This window comes from Zootoca vivipara, chromosome 1 (genome assembly GCF_963506605.1).
Source record: "Zootoca vivipara chromosome 1, rZooViv1.1, whole genome shotgun sequence".
NCBI classification, from domain to species: Eukaryota; Metazoa; Chordata; class Lepidosauria; order Squamata; family Lacertidae; genus Zootoca; species Zootoca vivipara.
In genome coordinates this window covers 83,553,602-83,575,366 of record NC_083276.1, presented here as the reverse complement: position 1 = coordinate 83,575,366, position 21,765 = coordinate 83,553,602, and the positions used below count along the sequence as shown (strand labels likewise).

At 47.9% G+C, this 21,765-nt stretch overlaps 2 protein-coding genes across 8 annotated transcripts in view; one reads left to right on the top strand and one right to left on the bottom strand.

The window, feature by feature from the left end:
* The window catches only part of PLEKHG3 (pleckstrin homology and RhoGEF domain containing G3), a 33,563-nt gene extending 18,582 nt beyond the window's left edge, over window positions 1-14,981 (top strand). Inside the window, exons 10-18 of the mRNA XM_060277859.1 lie at window positions 54-140; window positions 818-851; window positions 1,319-1,423; window positions 4,016-4,087; window positions 5,816-5,862; window positions 6,905-7,204; window positions 8,109-8,210; window positions 9,541-10,996; window positions 12,810-14,981. Coding sequence (XP_060133842.1) covers window positions 54-140; window positions 818-851; window positions 1,319-1,423; window positions 4,016-4,087; window positions 5,816-5,862; window positions 6,905-7,204; window positions 8,109-8,210; window positions 9,541-10,996; window positions 12,810-13,621 — 3,015 coding nt within the window. The 3' untranslated portion in view covers window positions 13,622-14,981. The remainder of the gene's footprint in view (window positions 1-53; window positions 141-817; window positions 852-1,318; window positions 1,424-4,015; window positions 4,088-5,815; window positions 5,863-6,904; window positions 7,205-8,108; window positions 8,211-9,540; window positions 10,997-12,809) is intronic.
* Window positions 14,982-15,670: 689 nt separating this feature from the next.
* The window catches only part of SPTB (spectrin beta, erythrocytic), a 101,984-nt gene continuing 95,889 nt past the window's right edge, over window positions 15,671-21,765 (bottom strand). For all 7 annotated transcript variants that reach the window (XM_060277819.1, XM_060277844.1, XM_060277833.1 and 4 more), the window contains one exon: window positions 15,671-20,734. In XM_060277819.1, coding sequence (XP_060133802.1) covers window positions 20,567-20,734 — 168 coding nt within the window. In that variant the 3' untranslated portion in view covers window positions 15,671-20,566. The remainder of the gene's footprint in view (window positions 20,735-21,765) is intronic.

Genomic DNA, 21,765 nt, shown 5'->3' with positions numbered 1-21,765 from the left:
GCAGGTGAGTAGTCCTGGCTTCCAAGCTGCATAAGGTGTACTTTTGTTCCCAGGCCAAATCGGGGGAGGAGAAGCGGGTTTGGACTCACCACATCAAGCGCCTGATTCTGGAGAACCACCATGCCATCATCCCTCAGAAAGTAAGTGGAAGCTCTCCTTCCTTCTCCTTGGAATGGATGCTGGAGACCCCATGGAGTTCTCTGCCTTTCGTTAAAACTTAGTCTGAGCCATGTCTCAAGAAATGTTCTTTTTCTTTTTTTGAATCAGAGGGGTGCTCTTGGAGGTGTTCTTTCTTCTATACCAGGCACCCCCAAACTTTGGCCCTCCAGATGTTTTGGACTACAATTCCCATCTTCCCCGACCACTGGTCCTGTTAGCTAGGGATCATGGGAGTTGTAGGCCAAAACATCTGGAGGGCCGCAGTTTGGGGATGCCTGTTCTATACACCTTTGCCTTTTCTTTACTCTTGAGTATGCTTGATTGGTTCTCTTTACTGAATCCTACCAAGCCCAGCCATATCAAGCTGGGCCTCGGCCTAGCAGCTTCCATAACGTGGGTAGGAGAGTTTTGGTGTTTGGAATTTTGCCTGCTCTTTTGTCCAACTGAGAAAGGGGCAACCATTGTGGTGGAATTTGTTCCTAGTGTTTGTTCCAGGGATGATGGGGCTGAGGGGAACCTCCTTCCTCCTTTCCTATCTCTCTGCTATTCTTTGGGGGAGGGAAGAGAGGTGGGAACTCCCCATTGCCTCAGGTTTCAGGATCCTGGATTTCCATTTCCTTTTCAGTTTAGCGCTAAGCCAATACCTTCTTTTCTTCAGGCCAAGGAAGCTATCTTGGAAATGGACTCATACTGTAAGTTTCCATTATTTTCTTTAAAAAAATAATTAAATTGTCCCAGTAGTTTGTTTTTAGAAATGCTCCTCCTGCTTACTGTGTCCTCAGCAGGGCAAGAAAGCAGATATGTCAGAATTTCCCAACCCAAGTCTAAGAATGTACTCTGCCTCGTGGGGTTAGGTTCTTTCACCTGGTTGCAGGAAGATTACACAACACAGAAATGAACAATAAGCGGAATGTCATTCTGAGATGCGATGCTGTATTGATGATCCAATTCTCTGTCTCCTGTAATTAATATAATTATTCACCTCCTTGGATTGCGAATTGAGCCTGAGTTTGCTTGCGGGAGCCTCTGCTGCTAAATGTAATATTCAGGGGATTAGAATGGTAAGGTGGTGTTAGCTTGGTTCATGCATGAGGGGGGTTGGTCATACCAAGGTGGGGGCAGGTAACAGGTTCTCAAACACTCCTGCTGCTTCCTTTAGATCCTTCTCGCTACAAATACAGTCCAGAGAGGCTGAAGAAGTCCTGGTCATACCAACCTACAGAAGACATTCCTCAGTATGGCCGGCAGGGGCGCCGGCAATCAGGTAAACAGGGGAGGGTATAGGGATGTACCTATCCAAGCAGTGGTGTGTGTGTGTGTAGCTGTTGTTACTGTATCCTGATGGCATACCTTGTGTGTACTGTTGCTGTTGACTATAGGGCAGAAGTTTTTGTTTTCTGTAGTGGCTTGTCCAGTATTCTGTTGATAGAAATTAATATTTGGCCTTGGAGCTTAGTGCAGCTGACAGGTGCTGGAGCATTTACTCTGCCAAGGCCTAATGACCTCTGGCACACCACAAGCACACACAGAATGTTCAGAGAACATACCTTTGTTTGTTCTGGACAGTTCTATGGGAATTTTTCTTCCAGTGTCACTGTGAACTTGTCACCTTTACTTCAGCAATACAGGAAGCACCATGAAGAATCAAAACAGAAAGGAGAACGGGTCCAGTGCTTACTGGTAGAATACTGTTTCATTTTCGTTCTACGCATTTTGGAGTGAAATACTCCCCCTTCAGGAGCTGTAGATCAGGTATAGGGAACCTTTGGCCCTCCAGATGTTTCTGCATTACAGCTTCCATCAACCTCAGAAACTATGTCCGATGGCAAGGGATGTTGAGAGTTATAGTTCAGCAACATCTGTTGGACTAAAGATTCCCCATACCTGCTATAAATGGAGTTAATGGACATTGAAATACTGATTCTTAAACATAGGATAATATTCATTTATACCATATACATTTTTACATACATAAATGCAAAATAAAAACTACAAAACATTGGTTGTCATAGACCATATTGAACTTTTGTTTTAAAAAACACACTATTCAACAACACACATAGAGCTAAAAAGAGGTCTTGTTTCAAGTAAGTAATAGAGCCTGTTCTCCTTCCTGTTTTGAACCTCCGCTTCAGAAATAGGTAATTCAGAGTTGGAACATGCCAGTAAACATCTCTGTACTCTCCCCTCACCTACCGTAGTCCCTCTTGCATCTGCCATCAGTAGCCTAAACTGTGGAAAAACTGTGGCAATGGCAACCTGACTCTTTCTTGGCAGCAAGGTGATGAATTGGTTCAGCCTTTTGATCTAATCAATCAGTGCTGCTGTTAGGACAAGTCTTCGCTGGCCTGGGGCTGATGGGAATTGTAGTCAAAAACATATGGCGGCAAACGTTTGGTAAATGCTATCCTATGCAATTTCCACACTTCCAAGAAGTATTTACCATTCTCTCACAACATTCAGGCCAATCTGCTTCCAAATTCAGGAGGCAGGGATAGGTGGACACACTGCCTTGAACACACGTAGCTGAGAAACTTTAACCGGGCTAGTCCTCCATCCGCAGCCTTGATCTGAGTCAGTATCCCAGGGTGTCCTTTCCCATTCCTTCTACCTGAAATCCAGGCTGGAAGCTGAACTGGGAAGTCTCCCACTGCTCCCTCTGACTGCTCTTCAGATTGTTGTGTAGAACAACCACCTTTCACCAATGTGTCAGGCAAGCTTGTGCAAGTCAGGGCAGGCAGGTTCCATTTCATTGACTCTCCTGGGTGTTGTACTTTCATACCAAAACATGGAAGCCATTCCGAATTCCTTTTGTTCCTACTTGACTTCTTATCCATTCCTAACAAAGGTGCTCTTGCTGTCAACAACTCCTTACACGGCATAGGTTTGGTTTTTTTGGGGGGGGGGGCACACACATCATGGCCTGCTTTTGCAACTCACAACTCTAGTAGATACCTGTTGGTTTCTGTGTGCTGGGCTGAGTTTGTGGCATGTAAAAGTGTGCTGAGGTCCTGTGTGCATTGTTTGATTCTTGATTACTGTGCCAAGAGAGAACTGCTGAGCTCAAGTCTTGGGTGCTGCAAGCCTAGACAGCTTCTAAAGAGAACTCACTAGAGGATCTTCTGAAGGGCACCTGCTTGTTAAAAGCAGATCGTTAAAAGGTTTTATCCAGGAGTGTTGAGAAAATGGGCCTCTTAAATAGCTATTGGGTGGTATTATGGACCTAATGTAGTCATGTTCATTAATTTCAACAGGTCTGCTCTGAGTAAAACGCAACGCAATATTCATGCCTGCAACAAGAGTGTCAAAACAACATGCTCTTTGTGCCCTGAAAATAATTTAGAATGGCCCAGAGAGCTGGAAGGAGACCCTACAAACAATCTAGTTCACACTGCCATTGGCAGCAGTATAGGACCGTACAGCATAGGTTCCTCTTACGCACCCCCCAGCAGCAGACAGTTCTTCTCTCCTAGCATCACCACCTCCTCCTCCTCCGTTTCCAATGGTACGCTTACCAAAGGAGGAAGGCAAGGGCAGTGGTAGCAGCATCTCTCTGGGTACCAAGCAGTTGCCATTGTACTTGCCCCCAGTGCACTGTTCTGGGACATTGTGGGCAATTCAGCATTGTGTTCATCCAAGTGGCAAACAAGGGAATCTGGGGCAGCAGAGGTGGCAGCGATGGATCCCCAGCAGGTGCCCAAGGATGCCGACTGCTGGCGCTGGTCCAGGTGCACCGCTGCACTGAGTCACAGCATCCCTAGTGTGGTGCAGGCCCCAGCAAGGCAGGGCTTTAGCAACGTCCACAGCAGAATGGTATTGACTCTAACAGGTATCTTATCTGTTATCCTATCCTTAGAGCCTTTCCGTGGCAAAAACACTGCTGAGAGGCTCCTAGATGGACTCGAGCGTAAAGGCCGCAGGAAATCTGGTGCGGGCTCCACTGATTTAGCATGTGGCATGAAAGGGCTCTGCCATCTGGTGTTGTGGGGCTGGGAGCAAGCAAGTGGAGCTCTTTGGGTCAAACCTTACTGCGGAGTAGCTTATGGGCTTTGCCTCCTGGACACGATGCTGGCTGAACATGCCTCTCAGTCTCCAGCAAACGTAATACAGTAGATGATGCTGGCTTTTAAAGCTCTATAGGCAGGGCTGTGTTCATTCCATGCGTTCACAAATTGGTATCTGACACAGAATTGCGAGAATCCCATTTTTCCCCTCCTCTTTTTCTTTTATCAACTATACTGCTACTGTAATTATATAACCTACATAGTTAATTTCATTTAGCAAAGTCAGCATAGAAAATAAATCACGTTCTACAAGGAGAACAATAATTCGATTAATTTGCACATGTGTCAAAGGAATGATACTAATTACAGCATACAGTCAACTCAATATTCAAAAATCTGATCACACCCATATGTTACACATCACCATTCCCTCTTCATAGTTGCTTATTTAGATTAATTCTACATTAGTGCATTAGTTAAATCAGGGGTGGGGAACCCTTTTAGCTCAGGGGCTGCATTCCCTTTTGGACAATCTTCCAGGGGCCGCATTTGATGGGCAGGACCAGAGGCAAAAGTGGGTGGAACAATGGCCGAACGTTACGTTTGTATAGTAGGCCAGTTTTGACGCACACTCCAGGCAAGCAAAGGGGCATTAGCATAGTTCAAGGACACAATAGCACCAGACACAGTAAATATGAAGTTCTTGTGGCTTCTGAAAATATGTGGGAAATGTCTTTCGAAATCATAGACGCCTAAGAAGGGCAAATAGGGCTTCAGGCACCTGGAAAATGGGACACCCTGTTTCCTGCCTGGGTTTTTGGCCTCCTTTCATCTTATTTGCTGCCCCCCTGCAGTCCAACTTGGATTGTCAAAGTGGAATAAATCCTGCATAATAAGAAACTGCTGAGTTTGCAGGGGGGAGGGGTTTGATTCTGGGCAGCAGAATCTGGATTTTTATTTTTATTTGCTGATGGGAGTATACACAGCCCCTTCTGTACAAGAGTGGGTGAGAGACAGGGCTCACTTTTTTAAAAAATGTGCTGGTTTATTTGGCCTCCTAGTTCCTTCAGTCTTGGTTGCTTACAAGCACAGATTTATTTATTTAAATTTAAACAATTTATATACTGCTTAACTACAATAATCTTTAAGCAGTATGCAAGGAACAGGATACAGAAAAGGTAAAAACCTGGTTAAAACTAGAAAATCAAACTTCAGTTAAATGCCTGTTGGAATAAAAATTTTAAAAGTCGTCTGTAGGCACTGGAAGTCCAAAAGGGAGGGCATTCCATAAAATTGGGTCCACAATACTGGACACACTGCTCTTTGTGGACAAGAGCCACACATCTGACCCATGGAGAACTACTAACTGGGACTCCCCTGAAGGCCTGTGATTGGGCAGGGATGGAGGGATTAGGTGGTCCTTGACAGATGAAAGACCGGTGATGCTGTTCTCTGAGAGGCTTGTTCTGCATAGCACAGAGGAGGCTAGTGCTGTTCTGCACTTCACTCAGATGCTTCAAGGTGTTTCCTTCTGGAGGGGCAGAGGTGGCGGGCTGAGGCTGGTGCTGGGGTTCTCCCCACCTTTCCTGGTATTTCTGGGCTCTGAACCAGCATTTCAAGAACTGATCTTGCAAACTTTCCTTTCATTGCAGAACCAACGAAACAGATTCTCAAGCAACTGAGCAACAGAGGTGAGTGGGTGTCCCCCTTTCCCACATTCCCCCAGCCTAGGTGGAAGAAGCTCTGTACTGTCCAGATTCCCCTGCCCCACGTTTACTTGACCAGTGTGGGTGGGATTTGACAGGTGCCCATCCTTATGCCAATGGTCACTCCTATCTCAGATTTATTACAGCTAGCAGTTTGGAGCACAGGGCAATTCTATATTGCTAAACAAGGCACCTTAGATGCTGAAAGGCAGGGATGGGGGAACTTGGAGCCCTCCAGATGTTGTCGGAATATGACTCCCACCAGCCCCAGAGAGCAAGGCTGGCGAAGGGTTGACGTTTCCCCACCCCTGCTCAAAGTGTGTGAGCCTGAATTGTTCCTTTACTCAGCCACCTCTTCAGCAGTGACTTCTTCCTGTTGCCTTGTGGCTGCCCCACTGCCTTCTCAGGGGAACCACAGTCGCTGGAAGGAACTGTAATAAGATATGTGATGTAAAAATGGCTCTCCGCCAGCATGTTTGTTGTGTCTGCTGCTTATATAGAGTAAGAGTGTGCCTGAAATGGAGATTGGGAAATAGGGAGGAAGACTACCTGGGCAGGGAAATGAGACCCCCCACCTTTTTCCTAATGGTCTCTTTTTCCCCCCTTCTTCTTTCTGTGCTACAAATCTGGCAATAGGACTAAAGGTAAGAGACAGAAATTCTGGAAGACAAAATAAATGAGGGAAAGGAAGAAGGGTCTTCCCTTTTTAAGGAAATCAAAGTCTGGGGTGACATGCGATGGGCTTTGGGTCCCTTACAAAAACGCCACCTTAAAGGTAAACTGCTCTGGGGTAAATGTTGGTGCAGGGGCCATTATTCATTTTAATAACAAAATGGCATTTCCCTCTGACCACTCCCATCTCCCATAGGGTTGCCAGTAAGCTTCCCACAGCTCTGAGCTGTGTGCTTCTGCTCCCATGTTGAGCAGGCAGTGATTGAACGCAGGTTGAGGAAAGGGCGCCCCAAGCGGTGTCTCTGCTGGTGCCCCAGCACTGGGGCCTTTCTAAAAGCCCCTGCTTGCCCTCACTTCACGTAGCATGCAGGCAGTGACGGAGCCCTTTTGGAGTTTGGGGAGCCCTCGCACCCCACCAACAGCTTGCCGCAGAAGCAGCAGCAGGATCGGCAGGCCCTTCCCCAGGAATCTCTGGAAGAGTTGGCTGAAAGCGATGGCAGCGAGAAGGATATGGGGCTGGAGGAAGAAGACGAAGAGGAGGAGGAAGAAGAGGAGAGGCTGGTAGGAACAGAGCAGGTGGCAGACTTTGCAAGCTCCTTGATGGCCGTCCTCCACTGCTGGCACTATCGGGCCAACGCTTTGCTTTTCTCCTGGGGCAGCACGGTGAGGTGCCCGTTCAACCCCTGCTGCATCTCCCTCCTGCATGCTGGCTTGGTGCATGGCTCGCGGCTGCCCTCTGTTCCTTCTGTGCCATCTTCCCATTAATCAGATGTGGGGCAGCCCTAGAGGTTCCCGTGTGGTTTCTTTTGCAGCTGTTTTAACCCTTCGGTGATACTACTGACTGACTTGGTGCTTTTGTGCAGTCCTTCATGAGGGCTAACAAGATTTGTGGCTTGATAACAAAAGAGGCTCGTTGGGTCTTACCATCTCTGTATCTGTGGGAGGTCCTTTTCCTGCCATTCCCTGTCCTCTTGCCAGGAAGGTTCTTCCACGTTAGCAGCTTGATAATGAGACAAAGCTAATGTTAAGCAGGATCCTCTTCCAAGTCCTGCTGCCTGTGCCATTGGACCATCCCTGGATCCAGCACTAACTGCGCACCTTCCAAATAGTTTATCAGCCTGCAGTTTTTAACCTGTGCACTCCGCCGGCCACACCAAAGTGCTGCAAGATGTGTATTTCATCCAGGAGCACTGCTCAGGAAAGCTGTGTTCCTGGATGAAATTGGGACTGGCTTAAGCAACTGCAAGGCTCCTCTGTGCCAGGGCAGCAAGGGAACCACAGGCACCAGCACCTGCGTTCACCTGCTGCTTGCAAGGCTGATGGATGCGACATCAGGTGGTTTTTGTTGCTGTGTCCAATGGCTAGAATATTGGACTTGGACCTGTGTGGGTACTTGTGATGCATTTCAGCTGTCTGGGACAAGCTACGATTTCTGACTTCCTCTGTAAAGTCATATGGTGTTTCAGAATGACAAATAACAATGGCTAGGGATGTTTGGCTGCTCTTGTCCAATGGCTCCTTCCCAGTAGCATGTACTCAACTCTCTAATGTTTCTGTTTCGGTTCAGGCCAAGAGCCACAAGGCACAGGAAAGGCCCAAGCAATACCAGTCGCCAGGCAGCAGTGGTGAGAAAATCAGGGTCGGGGATAATGTCTCATCTGTCCCAAAGGTGAGTGGTTGGCGGTTGGCAGAGGTGCTGTTTGGGGAAGTGCCGTTGCTCGGTGGGTAGAGCTCCCAGGTTCAGTCGCTGGCATCTCCAGGGAGGGGCTGGGAATGTCCCTTCTGAAACCCTGGAGAACCTTAACCAGTGAGATCACAGGTCCATCTAGGTCAGGACTGTCTGCTCTGTAAGGCAGTTTCTTACATTCCTTGGGGAGAATGGAATTTCTGCTCATGCCAATTTTGAGACAGGGAAACTCTTGGCCCTTCACACTAAAAATAGGATTCAAAGCCAAAGGCTCCTGGACATTCCACTTCCCAGAATACTCAGTTCACATACTGGGTATTCTATGCCATTGTCCTTTCCAATGGATGGTCCACGTTGTCCCCAGAAGATACGACATTAAAAACTAGCAATATTTCTGTCTGCTGTTCAGTCAACTTAGTGGTTGGTGTGTTCCCTGCCTTAGAAGCCAAACATATTTGCTGGGTTCAAGAGTTGGTTGCATTTGAGTAGTAACTATTAACTTAGCCCTTAAACTGTTTATCTGCAAGACCACCATTTTTTGGGTTGTGCGTTGTTGTAAAAATTTTGCAGAGCTACACGGCCCTAGAATTAAGTGGATCCTTGACCCAGGAAGAGTCCAGGTATCCTGGCAAGCAGACAAAGTTTAAGCGTCTCCTGCCCACCAAATAACAGAGACCAAACCAGGACGTGCGAAGCAAGGCACTTTTATTTTTGCTGTTGCAACAGGGTCCTTCCTCTCACACAGGAGAACAAGGAAGGAACCCCAAACAAAGATGTCTTGCCCTTAAAAAGAGATTTGAAATTGGTTTCAGCCCACCCCCCAGAAGCATCATCCATATGTCACAGAAGGGGTGCAGCCCAAGACCCCCCCTCCCTAGATTCATCATAGGTACATCATGAAAGGGGAGGTCTGGTGGCAGTAATCTGAGCACCCTGGACCCTGCCCCCTGCCCCCAGAACCTAATCAACAAAATTGAGAGATATTTACATTTCCCTGTTTCCCAGCCAAGTTAATCACACCCTTTTGTCTGGCAGTCAGGTATCAGGATGCCAGGGATTATCACTTTAATTCCTGAGACAATGAGAAGGTTCCCCCCACCCCCCTTCTTCCTTGCAGAGGAACACCTGGTCAGAGAGAGTCAAAATGGTGTCAGTCAGGCCTGTTTTCCTGTGCTGCTTCAGACATGTTTCTGTACATTCATGTACATGTTTTATGAACAATTATTATATATATATATATGACCTCAAAATTCTTATAACAGCGTTAAGTGTGCAAAACTTTTTTTCTCTTTTTGGGGGGCACGTTTTCTAGGCGCGATCAGCTCTCGAACTCAGCATGGTCTTAGAAGCTTCTCCCCTTAAGGAAGAGTACCTGGAAGAGGGTCCTTCAGACCCCGAGTCTGTGGGCAACCCAGAGCCAGTCCTGGCAGGCCAGTGGGGGACCCTGAATCAACAGCGTTCAGATGGCCTGGAGCCCACTGAAAATACCGAACTAAAGCCGCTTAGTAGTGAGGAGGAGGAGGAAGAAGAGGAGGAGGAAGAGGAGGACAGACGTGCACCCCAGACCAGAAGCATCCTCCCTTTCTCCGTGCTGGATCAGGCCAGCGTCATTGCAGAGCGCTTTGCCAGCAGCCTCTCTCGCCGCAGCAGCCTGGCACTCGAGGAGGGCAAGGGCCACTTGACTCCAAAGCAGGCTAGCCGCAGTGGCAGCGTCTTGAGCCTGGACGGCAGTGAGAAGGCCGGATGTCGCACGAACAGCACCACGGACTCCCTGCCGCAAGAGCCCCTGGGTGAGCCCAGCAGTGCCTGCAGCGGGGCTGCCTCGCCTGGACTGCTTGAGATGGACCATGCCTCCTGCAAGCGGAAGGAGTCCATGCTCTCCCATCAGGACCGGCTGCTGCTAGACAAGATCAAGAGCTACTACGATTATGCGGAGCACCAGGATGCCGGCTTCAGCGTCCGGCGACGGGAGAGCCTGTCCTATATCCCCAAAGGGATGGTGAGGAATTCCGTCTTCAGGATCAACAGCCTTCCCCAACCAGAGCCTGAGCAGGAGGGGCTGAAGCACAAGAGGCCGGGGGGCCCTGCCAGTGGTGGGGCTGGCCCCACGGCAGCCTGGGTGTTGTCAAATAGGCCCGCGGCTGGGCTACAGGCCCCCCGCTCCGAGGCAGCCTCTGTTGGAAGCCCCCTGCCCATCACGGAAGTGGAGTTCAGGCCACCGGCTGAGATGATTAAAATCTGGGAGGAGATGGAGAAGCCCAGCAGAGAGGGCCGGAGTAGGAGGCTTGAAGATGTCACTCGGCCAGGCACAGCGAACGGTCAAGTGCCCGGGGGCTCCTCTCTGCGGCACGCGGAGAGGCTCCGGGGCCAGGAGAACGGCTTTGACCTCCACGAGCCGCTTCTCATCCTGGAGGACGAGGACCTTGGGTCCATCACAGAGGAGTCGGTGGTGCCCTCGCCTGAGAGCAAGTCTCCCTTGGAGCGGGCTGTGCCTTCTAGGAAGCCCTGGAAGCTGGGCCATGAGCTAGGGGGCTCTGAGCAAGATCGGCATCTCCCCCGCTTGCACCCCCGGATAATGCAGCTGGCCCACCTGACGGAGGCAGAGCTGGCGGAGAAGGTGAAGAACAAGGTCTACCAGCTGGCCCGCCAGTACAGCCTCCGAATCAAGGGCCAGAAGCCTGCAGCACATAGGAGGCTTGCTGAGCTGGAGGAGGAGATGAAAGGCAATACTTTGACTGTCCAGCAGGAGGCAGATAAGAAAAGCAAGGGTATGTATTGGCCAGAGGGCACTGTGCTATCACAGGCAGGACCTCATTGTTCATATTATATGAATTTCAGCAGTGCCTAGAAACCACAGCTGTGAGCATAAATATAGGAGATTCATTGTGATTTATATTTTAAAGTTTTAGAATGATTAATGACTTGGCCTTTCCTCTTGGGCTCGTAGGAGGTAGTAACCTTCATTAAAAACACCCCGCCAGCAACATCCACCAAAAATAAAGATTCACAAAGTGTCAGATATAAAACAGTTGTAAAATATAATATATTGAATGTTTTAAGAGCCACGTTTTTTAAAAAATACTGAAATGTGCTTTTTACAATAGCAGTACAGTCATACCTTTGGGTTATGTACTTTCGGGTTGCGTACTCCGCAAACCCGGAAGTATTTTTCGCCGTGCGCACGATCTGCGCATGCACAGAAGCGTTCTGCACAGTTCGTGCATGCGCAGAAGCGTGCTTTCGCACTTGTTCGGGTTACGTACTTTTCGGGTTACGAACTGCACCCTGGAATGCATCGGGTACATAACCCGAGGTACCACTGTAGTGGATTCTGTTTCCAGAGGAGTTTATAATCTAGAGCAGAACTCTTTGACAGCCGGAGCCAAGTACCACTTGCTGGGCCAGAGCAATATCACCTGGGCAGGGAGGACACAAGAGGCAGTGCACACACCACATTTTTGTGGCTGCTCAAAATCACGAACCTGTGCTACTTTAACGGCAAAAGCCCAAGTGGATGGCCTGTTTTTCATACCTCCCAGCATCCTCAAGACAGCTTTCCATGCTCCTGTTTCTTTCCCTGGGGCAGCTGTGTTTGGTGAGTACTGTCCAACCCCTAAACCAGGAAAAAGCACAATTTGTAAACATCGTGCAAAGGGAGCAGATTTGCAGATCTGCAGATTATGGAGATAGAAAGAGACGTTCTGGGGAGAAAACTCTCTTTCCTGGCATCTAGGAGAAAGTTGAAATGGCCTGAACTGAAGGAAGGGGGCTCCGTCTCTCCATTCTGTTCCTACATTGGGCTGCACTTACTGCTGAACTCTGCCTTTTTCTCAGTGCTGGGGGAACTCTTGTCCCAGTGTATCCAGTCTCCTCAGAGCTCTCTCTGTCCTAGCCACACACAGCTTTCTCCTTCCCCTGGCCGCAGCCCTTATCCAGGCCTCCTCCACACCTTCCTCAGGTGCTCTTTCCTGACCGGAATGTGCCCTTGAAGTGTAATAATGCCTCTTTTCTTGCCTGGCTAGAGAGGGCAGGGGGGATTATAACAACCTCTGAAATGTAGTTTACAGTGCAAAGGTAGGAGTCGTTTCTGGCCCTGCATAGGAATGTTGCCCTTGAGCCGAAAAAGGTTTTCCACCCTGCTTTAGCTTAATTCAATTAATTCCATTGCTTCTCCCTCTATTGGAGAAGCCCTTGGTGCCCCATCCAGCTACTGTATATCTCTGAGATGGAATTGATGGAGGGGGTTGCAGAGGTGAACAGGGAGGGCTCTTTCTGGCTTGGATATATCTGAATACGAAAGGTTTCCACCAGGACAAACCTCCATCTCTAGGATATTTTAACAAGGGTCCTCACCAAAGTGCCCAAGAACTTGGCAATTCTCGGCTCCTCAAGCTGAACAGCCTCTGGGAGCCTCCTTCCCTCCTTGCTGTTTTAAAGGGAAACAGCATGGCTGCTGTTCAGCCGACAAAAATGGAGCTGCTGAGATTGGGGAGTGAGGGGAACCACCTTTGCAGCCCACCCACCCAGCAAACTCCTTGCCTCATTGCTGCCTCACTCATTCCTTGTTGGTTTTTCTTCTAGGCAAACGGAAGCCAGCCTTGACCCTCCCCAATACTTACGAGCAAGTATTGTTGCAGGAGGCCAGCCCACTGGCTCTCACCCCATCATCATCCTTGTCTCTGGAGAAGTCCCCCAAGCGCTTCTCTTTCAGCCCCTCCTCCAGCAGCCCGCGGCTTACCTCCCCCACCAGCAGCACCCTGTCTTGCAGCCCCCTCAGCCCCGTCGTAGCTGAGAAGTTCAACTGGCCAGACGTGCGGGAGCTCAGGTCCAAATATTCCTGTCCATCAGGGAATCAGAAGTGCAGGCCGCAACCCGTCAACAGGAGCCGCTCAGCCCCTGAAAAAATGGTGGACACAGCTGGTAGAGCTCTGGAGGAGCACCAGTGCTCCAAGAGGATTGTGAAGGCAGCGGACAAACCCCAGCAAGGGGGCATGCCAGGCTGCAAAAGGGAAGCTCCACTGGACTCCATCCCCCAGGGCCACGCCTGCCACGCGCACAAGGAATTGAGCGTTACGGCCGAGACCTCTCTAGAGGAGAACCGTCAGCGAGTGGTTGTCATGGAAAAGCTGCTGGATGTGACTGTCGATCCGGACGAGAGCTATGTGCAGATTCGCTCCCCTACTTCCCGGGAGAAGATCTCTCTCAAGGCCGTGGTGGAGAGGTGCAAGGCCTACCAGGACTCGGAAGAATACCGCAGGCGTGAGGAGGACCTCCAGGAAGCAGCTCCCCACAAAGCACTTCAGCAGGTTTGCCGGGAGAAAACAGACAGCAGCCAGCAGAGCCTGGTAAAGAACCTGAGGGAGAAATTCCAGACCCTCAATTCCAACAGTTGAGCTCCTATGCCTGTTGCTCCCATGCTGCTAAGCCCTCTTTTATGAACTAGGATGGTTCTGGAGTTGACGTCATTTTTCTCCCCCAGCTTCTTGAGAGGAGAAAGGATGGGTGACAGTCTCTTCTTCCTCCTCCTCCGGCCTGGATTTCCACCTGGCTCATTGTGCTCCAACCTTCATGTCCAGCTGCCTCTACCCTCTGGGAAGTTGCTGAGCTCATGGCTGTGCATTCTGAGCCAGGTGGTTGCTGTCCTTCGTTGGCCGCGCTGTTGGGAAGTACTCTTCACACGTTTCCTGGAAGCACTGAGAAGCTTCCCATCAGGACAGGCATACCACAAATCAGAGACTCCTTTGCAGCTACCCATACGGTCCACCGAGAAAAGGTGTGTCCTTTCCCTTCAGGACCAAATCCTAGCTTTGCCAAGCCAGAGCAGAAATGAATGAGCCTTCTGTTGCTCAGCCTCATAGGATAACCATAAGTTATTGTTCCAAATTATGTTTTGTCTTTACTTTTTTTATTTTTAAAAGCGTGATTTTACTGTGGCCGGCAGAGGGTTGATCTGTTCTAAGACTCCAAGTTTGATAGTATATAATCTTAATAATACTGGTTGTGTACACATTTCAGTCTGTACGCATTGTGCAATAACCACTTTTGACCAGAAAATGTGGCTGTGGTTTCTTCACTTGGAGGGTGGGGGGAAGGGGGGGGATTGCAGCCCATGATTTTTTACTGCAGAAGTAAGATTGAGAAGAGTCTTGAGCATCACATAGCTCTCTTAAGTTCACCAGTGGCATGGGCTAACACTAGTGTGGTTCTGATCCACTATAGTGCCAGGAGGTCTTAAAAGACCTGCACATCCCTTGGTAGAAGATTTATTCTGTTCACTGGTGAGGCTGGAAAGATCACTTCCCCCACCCCAACTACTGGATGTTTTTAGATCAAATTTCTCAAAGATAGGACACTTTGCCAAAGGAAGCAATGCAGCTCCACTAGAGGAGAGCTCTGTATGGAGAAATAGGAAGGTGCTGCACTTGCCCAGTCTTATTATCAAATGTTGGGTTGAAGGGTAGGCAGTGGCGGTTGAGAGATGGGGAGCACAAACACATTCTGGATTTCGGGGGCAGGATTCAGGGTGCAATGGTGAGGTTTTCATCAGCTGGGTTGGGGAGTATTTGAGGTTATTTCTCCACCAAACAGCAGAGAAACAATGCCCACCTTCTTAGGGGTGAGTTTCAAACAACAGAAAATGTCGAGGGCCTGCTCCATTCCTCTCTCTACCTGCCAAAGAATATCCCAGAGGTGCTTAGGCATAATCTCTGGACATGTTCAAGGATACTTTGCATTAAAGGCTATTCAAGATAACTTTTCGGGGTGCTCCCTTTTCTTCTCTAAGCTTGAAACGGTGGGTGTTCCAGGCAGCAAAATGACTGCATGGTGTTTTGTTTTTCCTTGATTTTGACAAAATGTATATATTGCTTTATTGTAAGAACACCTCTGAGGGGTTTACAAAAATATAAACATTTAAATTCTCAATATGGGGATTTTAAAACATTCAGAGCATTATTAAATACAACAGTAGCTGAAGAGAGATAAAACACATGTACCAGTAACCGCTCCATGTCTGGGTAGGCTTGCCTAAACAGAAATCTTTTAAGCAAGCGCCAAAATAAAATAATATAGCAAAGGTGCCTGCCTGATGTCAATAGGAAGGGAGTTTCAAAGTGCAGGTGCTGCAATATGAAAAGGTGGATTTCTTAAAAGTGCAGAAAAGGTCTTATGTTGCACCTGTAACAGCGGCAGTTCCGCAGATCCAAGCCATCAAGAGGACACATGTGGGGTAAGGTGATCCCGCAAGTAAACTGGTCCCAATCCGGTAAGGGCTTTACATACCAATAGTAACACTTTGAACTTGGCAAATGGACATCTAGAGTTTTGAGCAGAGGCGTTAAATGCAGACCCCTAGGCTCTCACACGTGTCTTTAACCATACTGCAGGTAACTGTGGTTGAGCCCTTAACAAACAGAAATTGCACACAAAATCCAGGAGCCAAGAAAGGTTTATTTGTTCATTTATTAGAAAAATGTTATTAAATTGCTTCTGAAGCACATTCTGAAGCTTTAGCTCTTTTCTTTGGACAGTGGAAGCACATTGGAGCAGGTGGAACTTGGTGCCTAGCTGTTTTTAAAAGAGTATGAGCCCCCAAACCCTATAAACCTGTAGGAGAGGTCCTGGGCTACTTTAGCTGTTCTCCGGATCTCCAAGAAACAGCCCTTGCTCTTCTGAAGCAAACATGTTCTGGGCCTGGTGCATGTGGAGCTCCCTTCTGACAGGTCCTGACCTCTGCATTAGTAGTGGGGTCTTGGAGAGCTAAGCCTGATGGAGGAGCCGCTTGACGGAAGTGAAGTTGCTTTAGATCAAGCTCTAAGAAGGAAGAGTTAGGCGCAGCCAGGCATGGGAAGACTGCAAGTTGCCAGACAGCAAATGGTTCCTACTTGGGAAATGATAACACTCCCTGGGTCTGTAATGGGTAGGAGCACAATGCAGCGAGACATAATGGCACACAGACGACGACTGCACTCGAAACGTGCCAAGCTGAAACCAAACAGAGGTTTGGGAGCACAGTTTATGGTGCTGTGCCCAAGCAAAAGGTTAAAGAAACGGGAGCAGAACAAGTACACATAAGGTCTGAAGCAACTTCCTTATTTAGCACGTAGCCTAGTATAGGGCAGTGGTCATACAGCAGGAATAGTCTCAAATAACATTTCAGCCTAGCTTTGTGTGTTTTCAGCTTTCTGAAAAGGAGCATTTTACCATACCTGAAACTCAGGAGTTGACAGGTGAAAATATCCTCCAGGAAGAGAAGGGATGACTGAACTTGCTAAAGCCAGAATGCTTATGAGGTCCCAAAGGTATATTCGTTGTACAATTGCAGTCGGGTAGCATGTTTAGTAAATATTTCTCTTCCTAGTGGCATTTGCTGGAGAATCGGCTCCTCCTAATTCTCATGTGCTTTGTTGCCTTAAAGAAAACGGTCCTCCTAAAGTTGCAGGATCCTTACTATTCCTTGCCTGCCTCACGAGAGATTTTCTTTTTTTAAAAAATCCCACAATGAAGTCAAAACCACCTGCCTTTTTTCTTTCTTAGTTGAGCCATTCTGTGCTCACTTCAGCAGGCTGATAAAGTATATCTCTCCTCTGTAAGTATGGATTGGAAGAGTGGAGAAAATACCACTTTGGGGGCATTCGGATTGGAAGAGTGGCAGGCAGTGCTTTCTTTTCTAGAAAAAAAGGTGTCAGTACTGCTCAGCTGCAAGTGGGGAGGCAGGCGGGGGGGGAACCCTCTGCATGTTCTCAGAGACATACTGCTCTTTCCCAATGCTGGCATCATCATTTGGGCGCCAATGAACAGGCTGACGATAAGCAGCCCGCAGGTTTTGGGCACAGCTTTGCAAGGTCACCAGAAGAATGCCGATTCCAAGCAGGCTGGGGGCTCTTGTTCTAAGAGTGCCCATCATTTTTGCCAGAGAAGAGTTTCCCCTCCCTTTTGCACCTTTGAGCTCTTCCTAGTAATAATCATCAGTACCCTGGTGGAGAGAATACTTCCATGTTTTAGCCTTGAAATGGAGCATAAAGGCATTCTGCTTAAATAGGCCTTGTTTCACGTGTGCCTAGCTAACTGCTTTCAGTGAGCGTAAAGGTAAAGGGACCTCTGACCATTAGGTCCAGTCGCAGATGACTCTGGGGTTGCAGCGCTCATCTTGCTTTACTGGCTGAGGGAGCCGCCGTACAGCTTCCGGGTCATGACTAAGCCGCTTCTGGCGAACCAGAGCAGCACATGGAAATGCCGTTTACCTTCCCGCTGGAGCGGTACCTATTTATCTACTTGCACTTTGACGTGCTTTCGAACTGCTAGGTGGGAAGGAGCAGGGACCGAACAGCAGGAGCTCACCCCTTCACGGGGATTCAAACCGCCAACCACCTGATCGGCAAGCCCTAGGCTCTGTGGTTTAACCCACAGTGCCACCCACGTCTTTATCTGCACTTTATCTACACCCCTTTATCTGCACAGGCTAGGGCAACATGCCTTGAGGATCAGTGCTGTGGCAAATTATCCACAATATTTAAATCTTTGTTGTAATATGCATGCTATATCACTGGCTAGTATCCTAACTGTGCAGCAACAGAGAAGTATTAGTGGGTTGACTCCTCTGACTGAGGGTCTTTATGGGCACTGCTTGCTCTTCCTCTGGAAGCAAGAAAGGCTTGTGGAAGCTTCTCCATTAGAACTAATGGGGCTCTCATGGCTACCTGCCTTCCCATCTAGAACCAGTCAAGAGTGTGGCACTGCTCCTCAGTCTTGGTGTTGCACTTGTGGCAAAACCAGTGGCAAAACCAGATTTAGTTGGCTCTAGCTAAGCCTACTGCAGGTCTCCTTGCCTTTTGCCCTATCAGCCCCCAATTGGCACCAGTTACCAGCATCATTGAGGGATGCTTAATTAGTAAGGCTGCCTGCTATACTTTTCAACTGTCTTCTCCACCTCCCCTTGCAATCAGCCCTGCACCTATTGATTAATTTCTTATTTTAAAACCCAATTTTGCAATATGTGGGTTATGGTACAATCTGCTGTTCAGCAGTCACCTACTTGTGCATCCTACTCTGAACATAAAAGGGGGAAGATCATCCTTTATGGCAGTGATGTTTTATAATGGCAGAAAGAAGGAGAAGGCTGCCAGCTAAGCTGTTTTATAACTGCACCGGTAATGTTTAGTGGGGTTAATGCTACCAGACTCCACAACCCGGAACAATTTAATTCAAAACCATTTAGCTGTATTGGATTTTCGAATGTAGCATTGTGGAAGAATCTGCTCTGCTCATCACAATAGTGAGGGAGCCTATTGTCAGCTACCCATTACAGCCCAGGAGATCTGGAAAAGTTTAGCACTTTTGAGACTTGACAAAAGGTAACATGTGGGAGAACCTCAAGCCTGAGCTGTTGGTACCTGCATCTATGACAGTAAGTGTCAAGCCAAGCCCTGCTTTTTCCCACAGCTGTGGGTGTGAGGCAAAGACAGCCCCCCCCCAATCCCCATCTCTTTTGCTTAAAGAGACAGTTTCGTAGCTTCCTTTTCGAGCAAGGAGAATCCGAACCAATCTGTGCATGGTGTTTACAGAGCCTGCACACTCCTGGAGTGATGATAATGGGATGCCCCTAGGTTAAGGCACTTTTTGTATGGTATATGGCACCCACAAAGAAAACATGATTTAGAAATTGCAATGAGCCCTAGGGGTGGGGTGCTCAAAAGACAACTGAAGAATGGGAGCCTGCTGTTTTCAGAATCCTTAGTATTACTATCGCTGCGAAGAGGCCGTTGCAGGAAAGGCAATCTCCAGGCTCTACTCAATGTCAAAAGCAATTAGCTCTCCAACAATATGTTCCAAAAGAGCAATACAGCTGAGCAGCCATCTGTCTTTGGGAGTGGGGGATGATGAATTCCTTCCTTGGATAAGGGGCTTGTGAACTTTATCATAAAGTCAGAGCTAGATGTGCCTGTATATATTTTAAACAGCCATTCAGACACCCACACATCACAGGCAGAGGTCTCTGCAGAAGGGAGCAGTTGGGATTAAGACTGCATTTACAGTAACTGAGAAAGCCACACTCCATTCTACAGAAGTGTAAGCAGTGCAGTGGATTACCAAAGGCCATGCTCGGGCACAGTGCATCCTCGGAGGGCTAAGAGAGGAGCCGTTTGCTTCTGGAGAGCTGAGCCAACACAGAACAGATGATTACAGAAAGCTCAGGGGAGGGGAGGGCACCTGGATTCAGCCTAGTCACAAAGTTAACCCCGGCATAAATATAGTGGGGCTGATAAAAATCTCAGTAATAAGTAATGTGGGGCACAATCCAGCAAAAGTTAATGGTGGCTAAAGTCCACTGAAACCCAACAGGCTGCTTCTCAGTGGGGCGTAGCTGCAACTAACTTCAGCTTCATTGTATTCCTAGTGCTTGCAGCGGGTGAGCAAATTTCCTCTCTTTCACACACACACATTTCTAACACGTCTCCATTCTAACCAACTTAGTGCAGAAGTCTGAATACGAATCATGTTCTCCTCTTTGGTTGCAACCCTGATTCATTTATAATATAACCGAGCAAGGATTCCGCCACCAACGCAGTGGACTCTGGGTGGAAGCTTTTGGTGAGAAAGTTCTGTGCTTTGTGACACGGTATTGTGCATGTGTGTGCGCGTACGTCGCAGATGCCCCTGCAAAGAAGAGCATCAGACCTGCTGAAAAGTGAAAACTGACTTCCGGCATGAGGGTTGGATCTTGATGCATGGTGTCCCTGTGCTATAGATGATGGTGAAATTCCATGTGACGGTTCTATTCCAACAGACGATTTGGGAAAGCAGCTTCTGGGAACCAGGGCTTTTGGCAATGAGCTGAGGACGTATTTTTTCCCAAGCTCCGAGATAAGCAGAATTGCTCCAAAGCCATCATGGTTTTTCATTCAGTTCCCTTTTGGGGTGGGCTAGGTTCCTGCTTCACTCCTTTCTTCCATAAAAAAGCCCCTGAAATCGACACGGTGTCTTCTCCCCTGAAGCAGTTCTTTGTTCACAGAGAGGTGTGCAAAGCATGATCACGCGCAAGGTCAGCCTTGCTGAACACTGCATTCCCAATGAACCAACCGAGGACACAACTCGCAGCTCTGCTTGCAGCAGGGATGTTGCCTTGTTACCTGAAACACTGGATTGATGCCCTGGGTTGGGGGGGGGGGAGAGAGAGAGATGGGGATGTGGTGGGAAATGAGAAGCAAGGCTGTGTTGTGGAGATGAGAACAGTGTTTTGAGTGGTGCCACGAGTGCCCAGGGACACTCAGACATGCAGGTTTCCCCCCGTTATGCACATTAGAACATAGGCATCTGGCTGGACCAAGCCACCTGTCTGGCTATTTCTTTTTGGGAAAGAAGCTGAATCTCTTCTCTTTGTCTTTCTTGGTCAGACTCACGTCCATGGTAGTGATGGAAGGCAGAGGCAGGCTTTGGGCCTTGGTTTTAATGCTTTGGGATTCGATTATTGCTGTGCTGAAGCCCTGAAGCCAGGTGTGCATCTCATCCTGTCAACAACAAAATCCGGTTTACACACACTTCAGTTGCCAATTGCTACCCAAAGCAAATGTTGCCAAAAGAAAGAAAAAAGACATTTCGGCAGTTTTGACTATGTACTTTCTACATTTTTAAATGTTTCTTCAAAGATATCCAAAATATTGGCTGATTGTGGCTAGCTGCCCAAGAGAAAAGCTGAGGGGCAGGAACACATTGAACTAAGGAAGGGAAAAAATGTTAACAGAACAATTCAAAATAGATTAAGAAGCCAGTAAATTCAATTACCAAGAGAATGATCAGTTCATACAAAAAGATTTATACGTCTGAGTAGACATGTATATTCAGCTGCAGTGCTCCCCCCCCCCTAAAAAATATGTTTAGGGGTACTCTCATTTTCCTTCTCATATTGAATTACTGCCACTTAATGAGGCCAAACTTAGATTCACAAAATGTTTAGGGTATGCATACCCCTGTGTCCCCTCAGAAAAAAAGCACTGCCTATATGTATCTGCTTAGAAGTGAGCCCCATTAAGTTCACTGGTGCTTACTCCCAAGTAAGTGGGCATACGATTGCAGCCTCAATCTCCTTATTTAAAAAAAGGTTGCGCATTAATTCTACTCACGGAACTCTACCTAGAGACCCATTTTATTTTGCTTCCCTTTCTATTAGAAATCAATATTAGTTGCTTTCCACACGGCATTTCAACCATCTAATGCTAGTATTTCTATATATGGCTGCAGCCATTCAGTTGGCTCTGAATAGAATGTTGAACTTTCCTGACTTCCCCAAAGTTCCAGGAACAGTCATTTAAAGGCCATTTCCCTTATGCGGAGAGAATACAGGAGACTCAAGGAGTTTTCCCTCTAATATCTGGTAATTCAAATATATACGTAGGAAGGGCAGTTGAGATGCAAGCAGACACACATGTGCTACTAGTCTTAATACACTCAGTCCTCAAAAAACAACCGCAAGCCCCAAGGTGGCATTTTGCTAGCCAGCTTTAGTAACTTAAAATCGTTATTTGATGAAATACAAACTCAT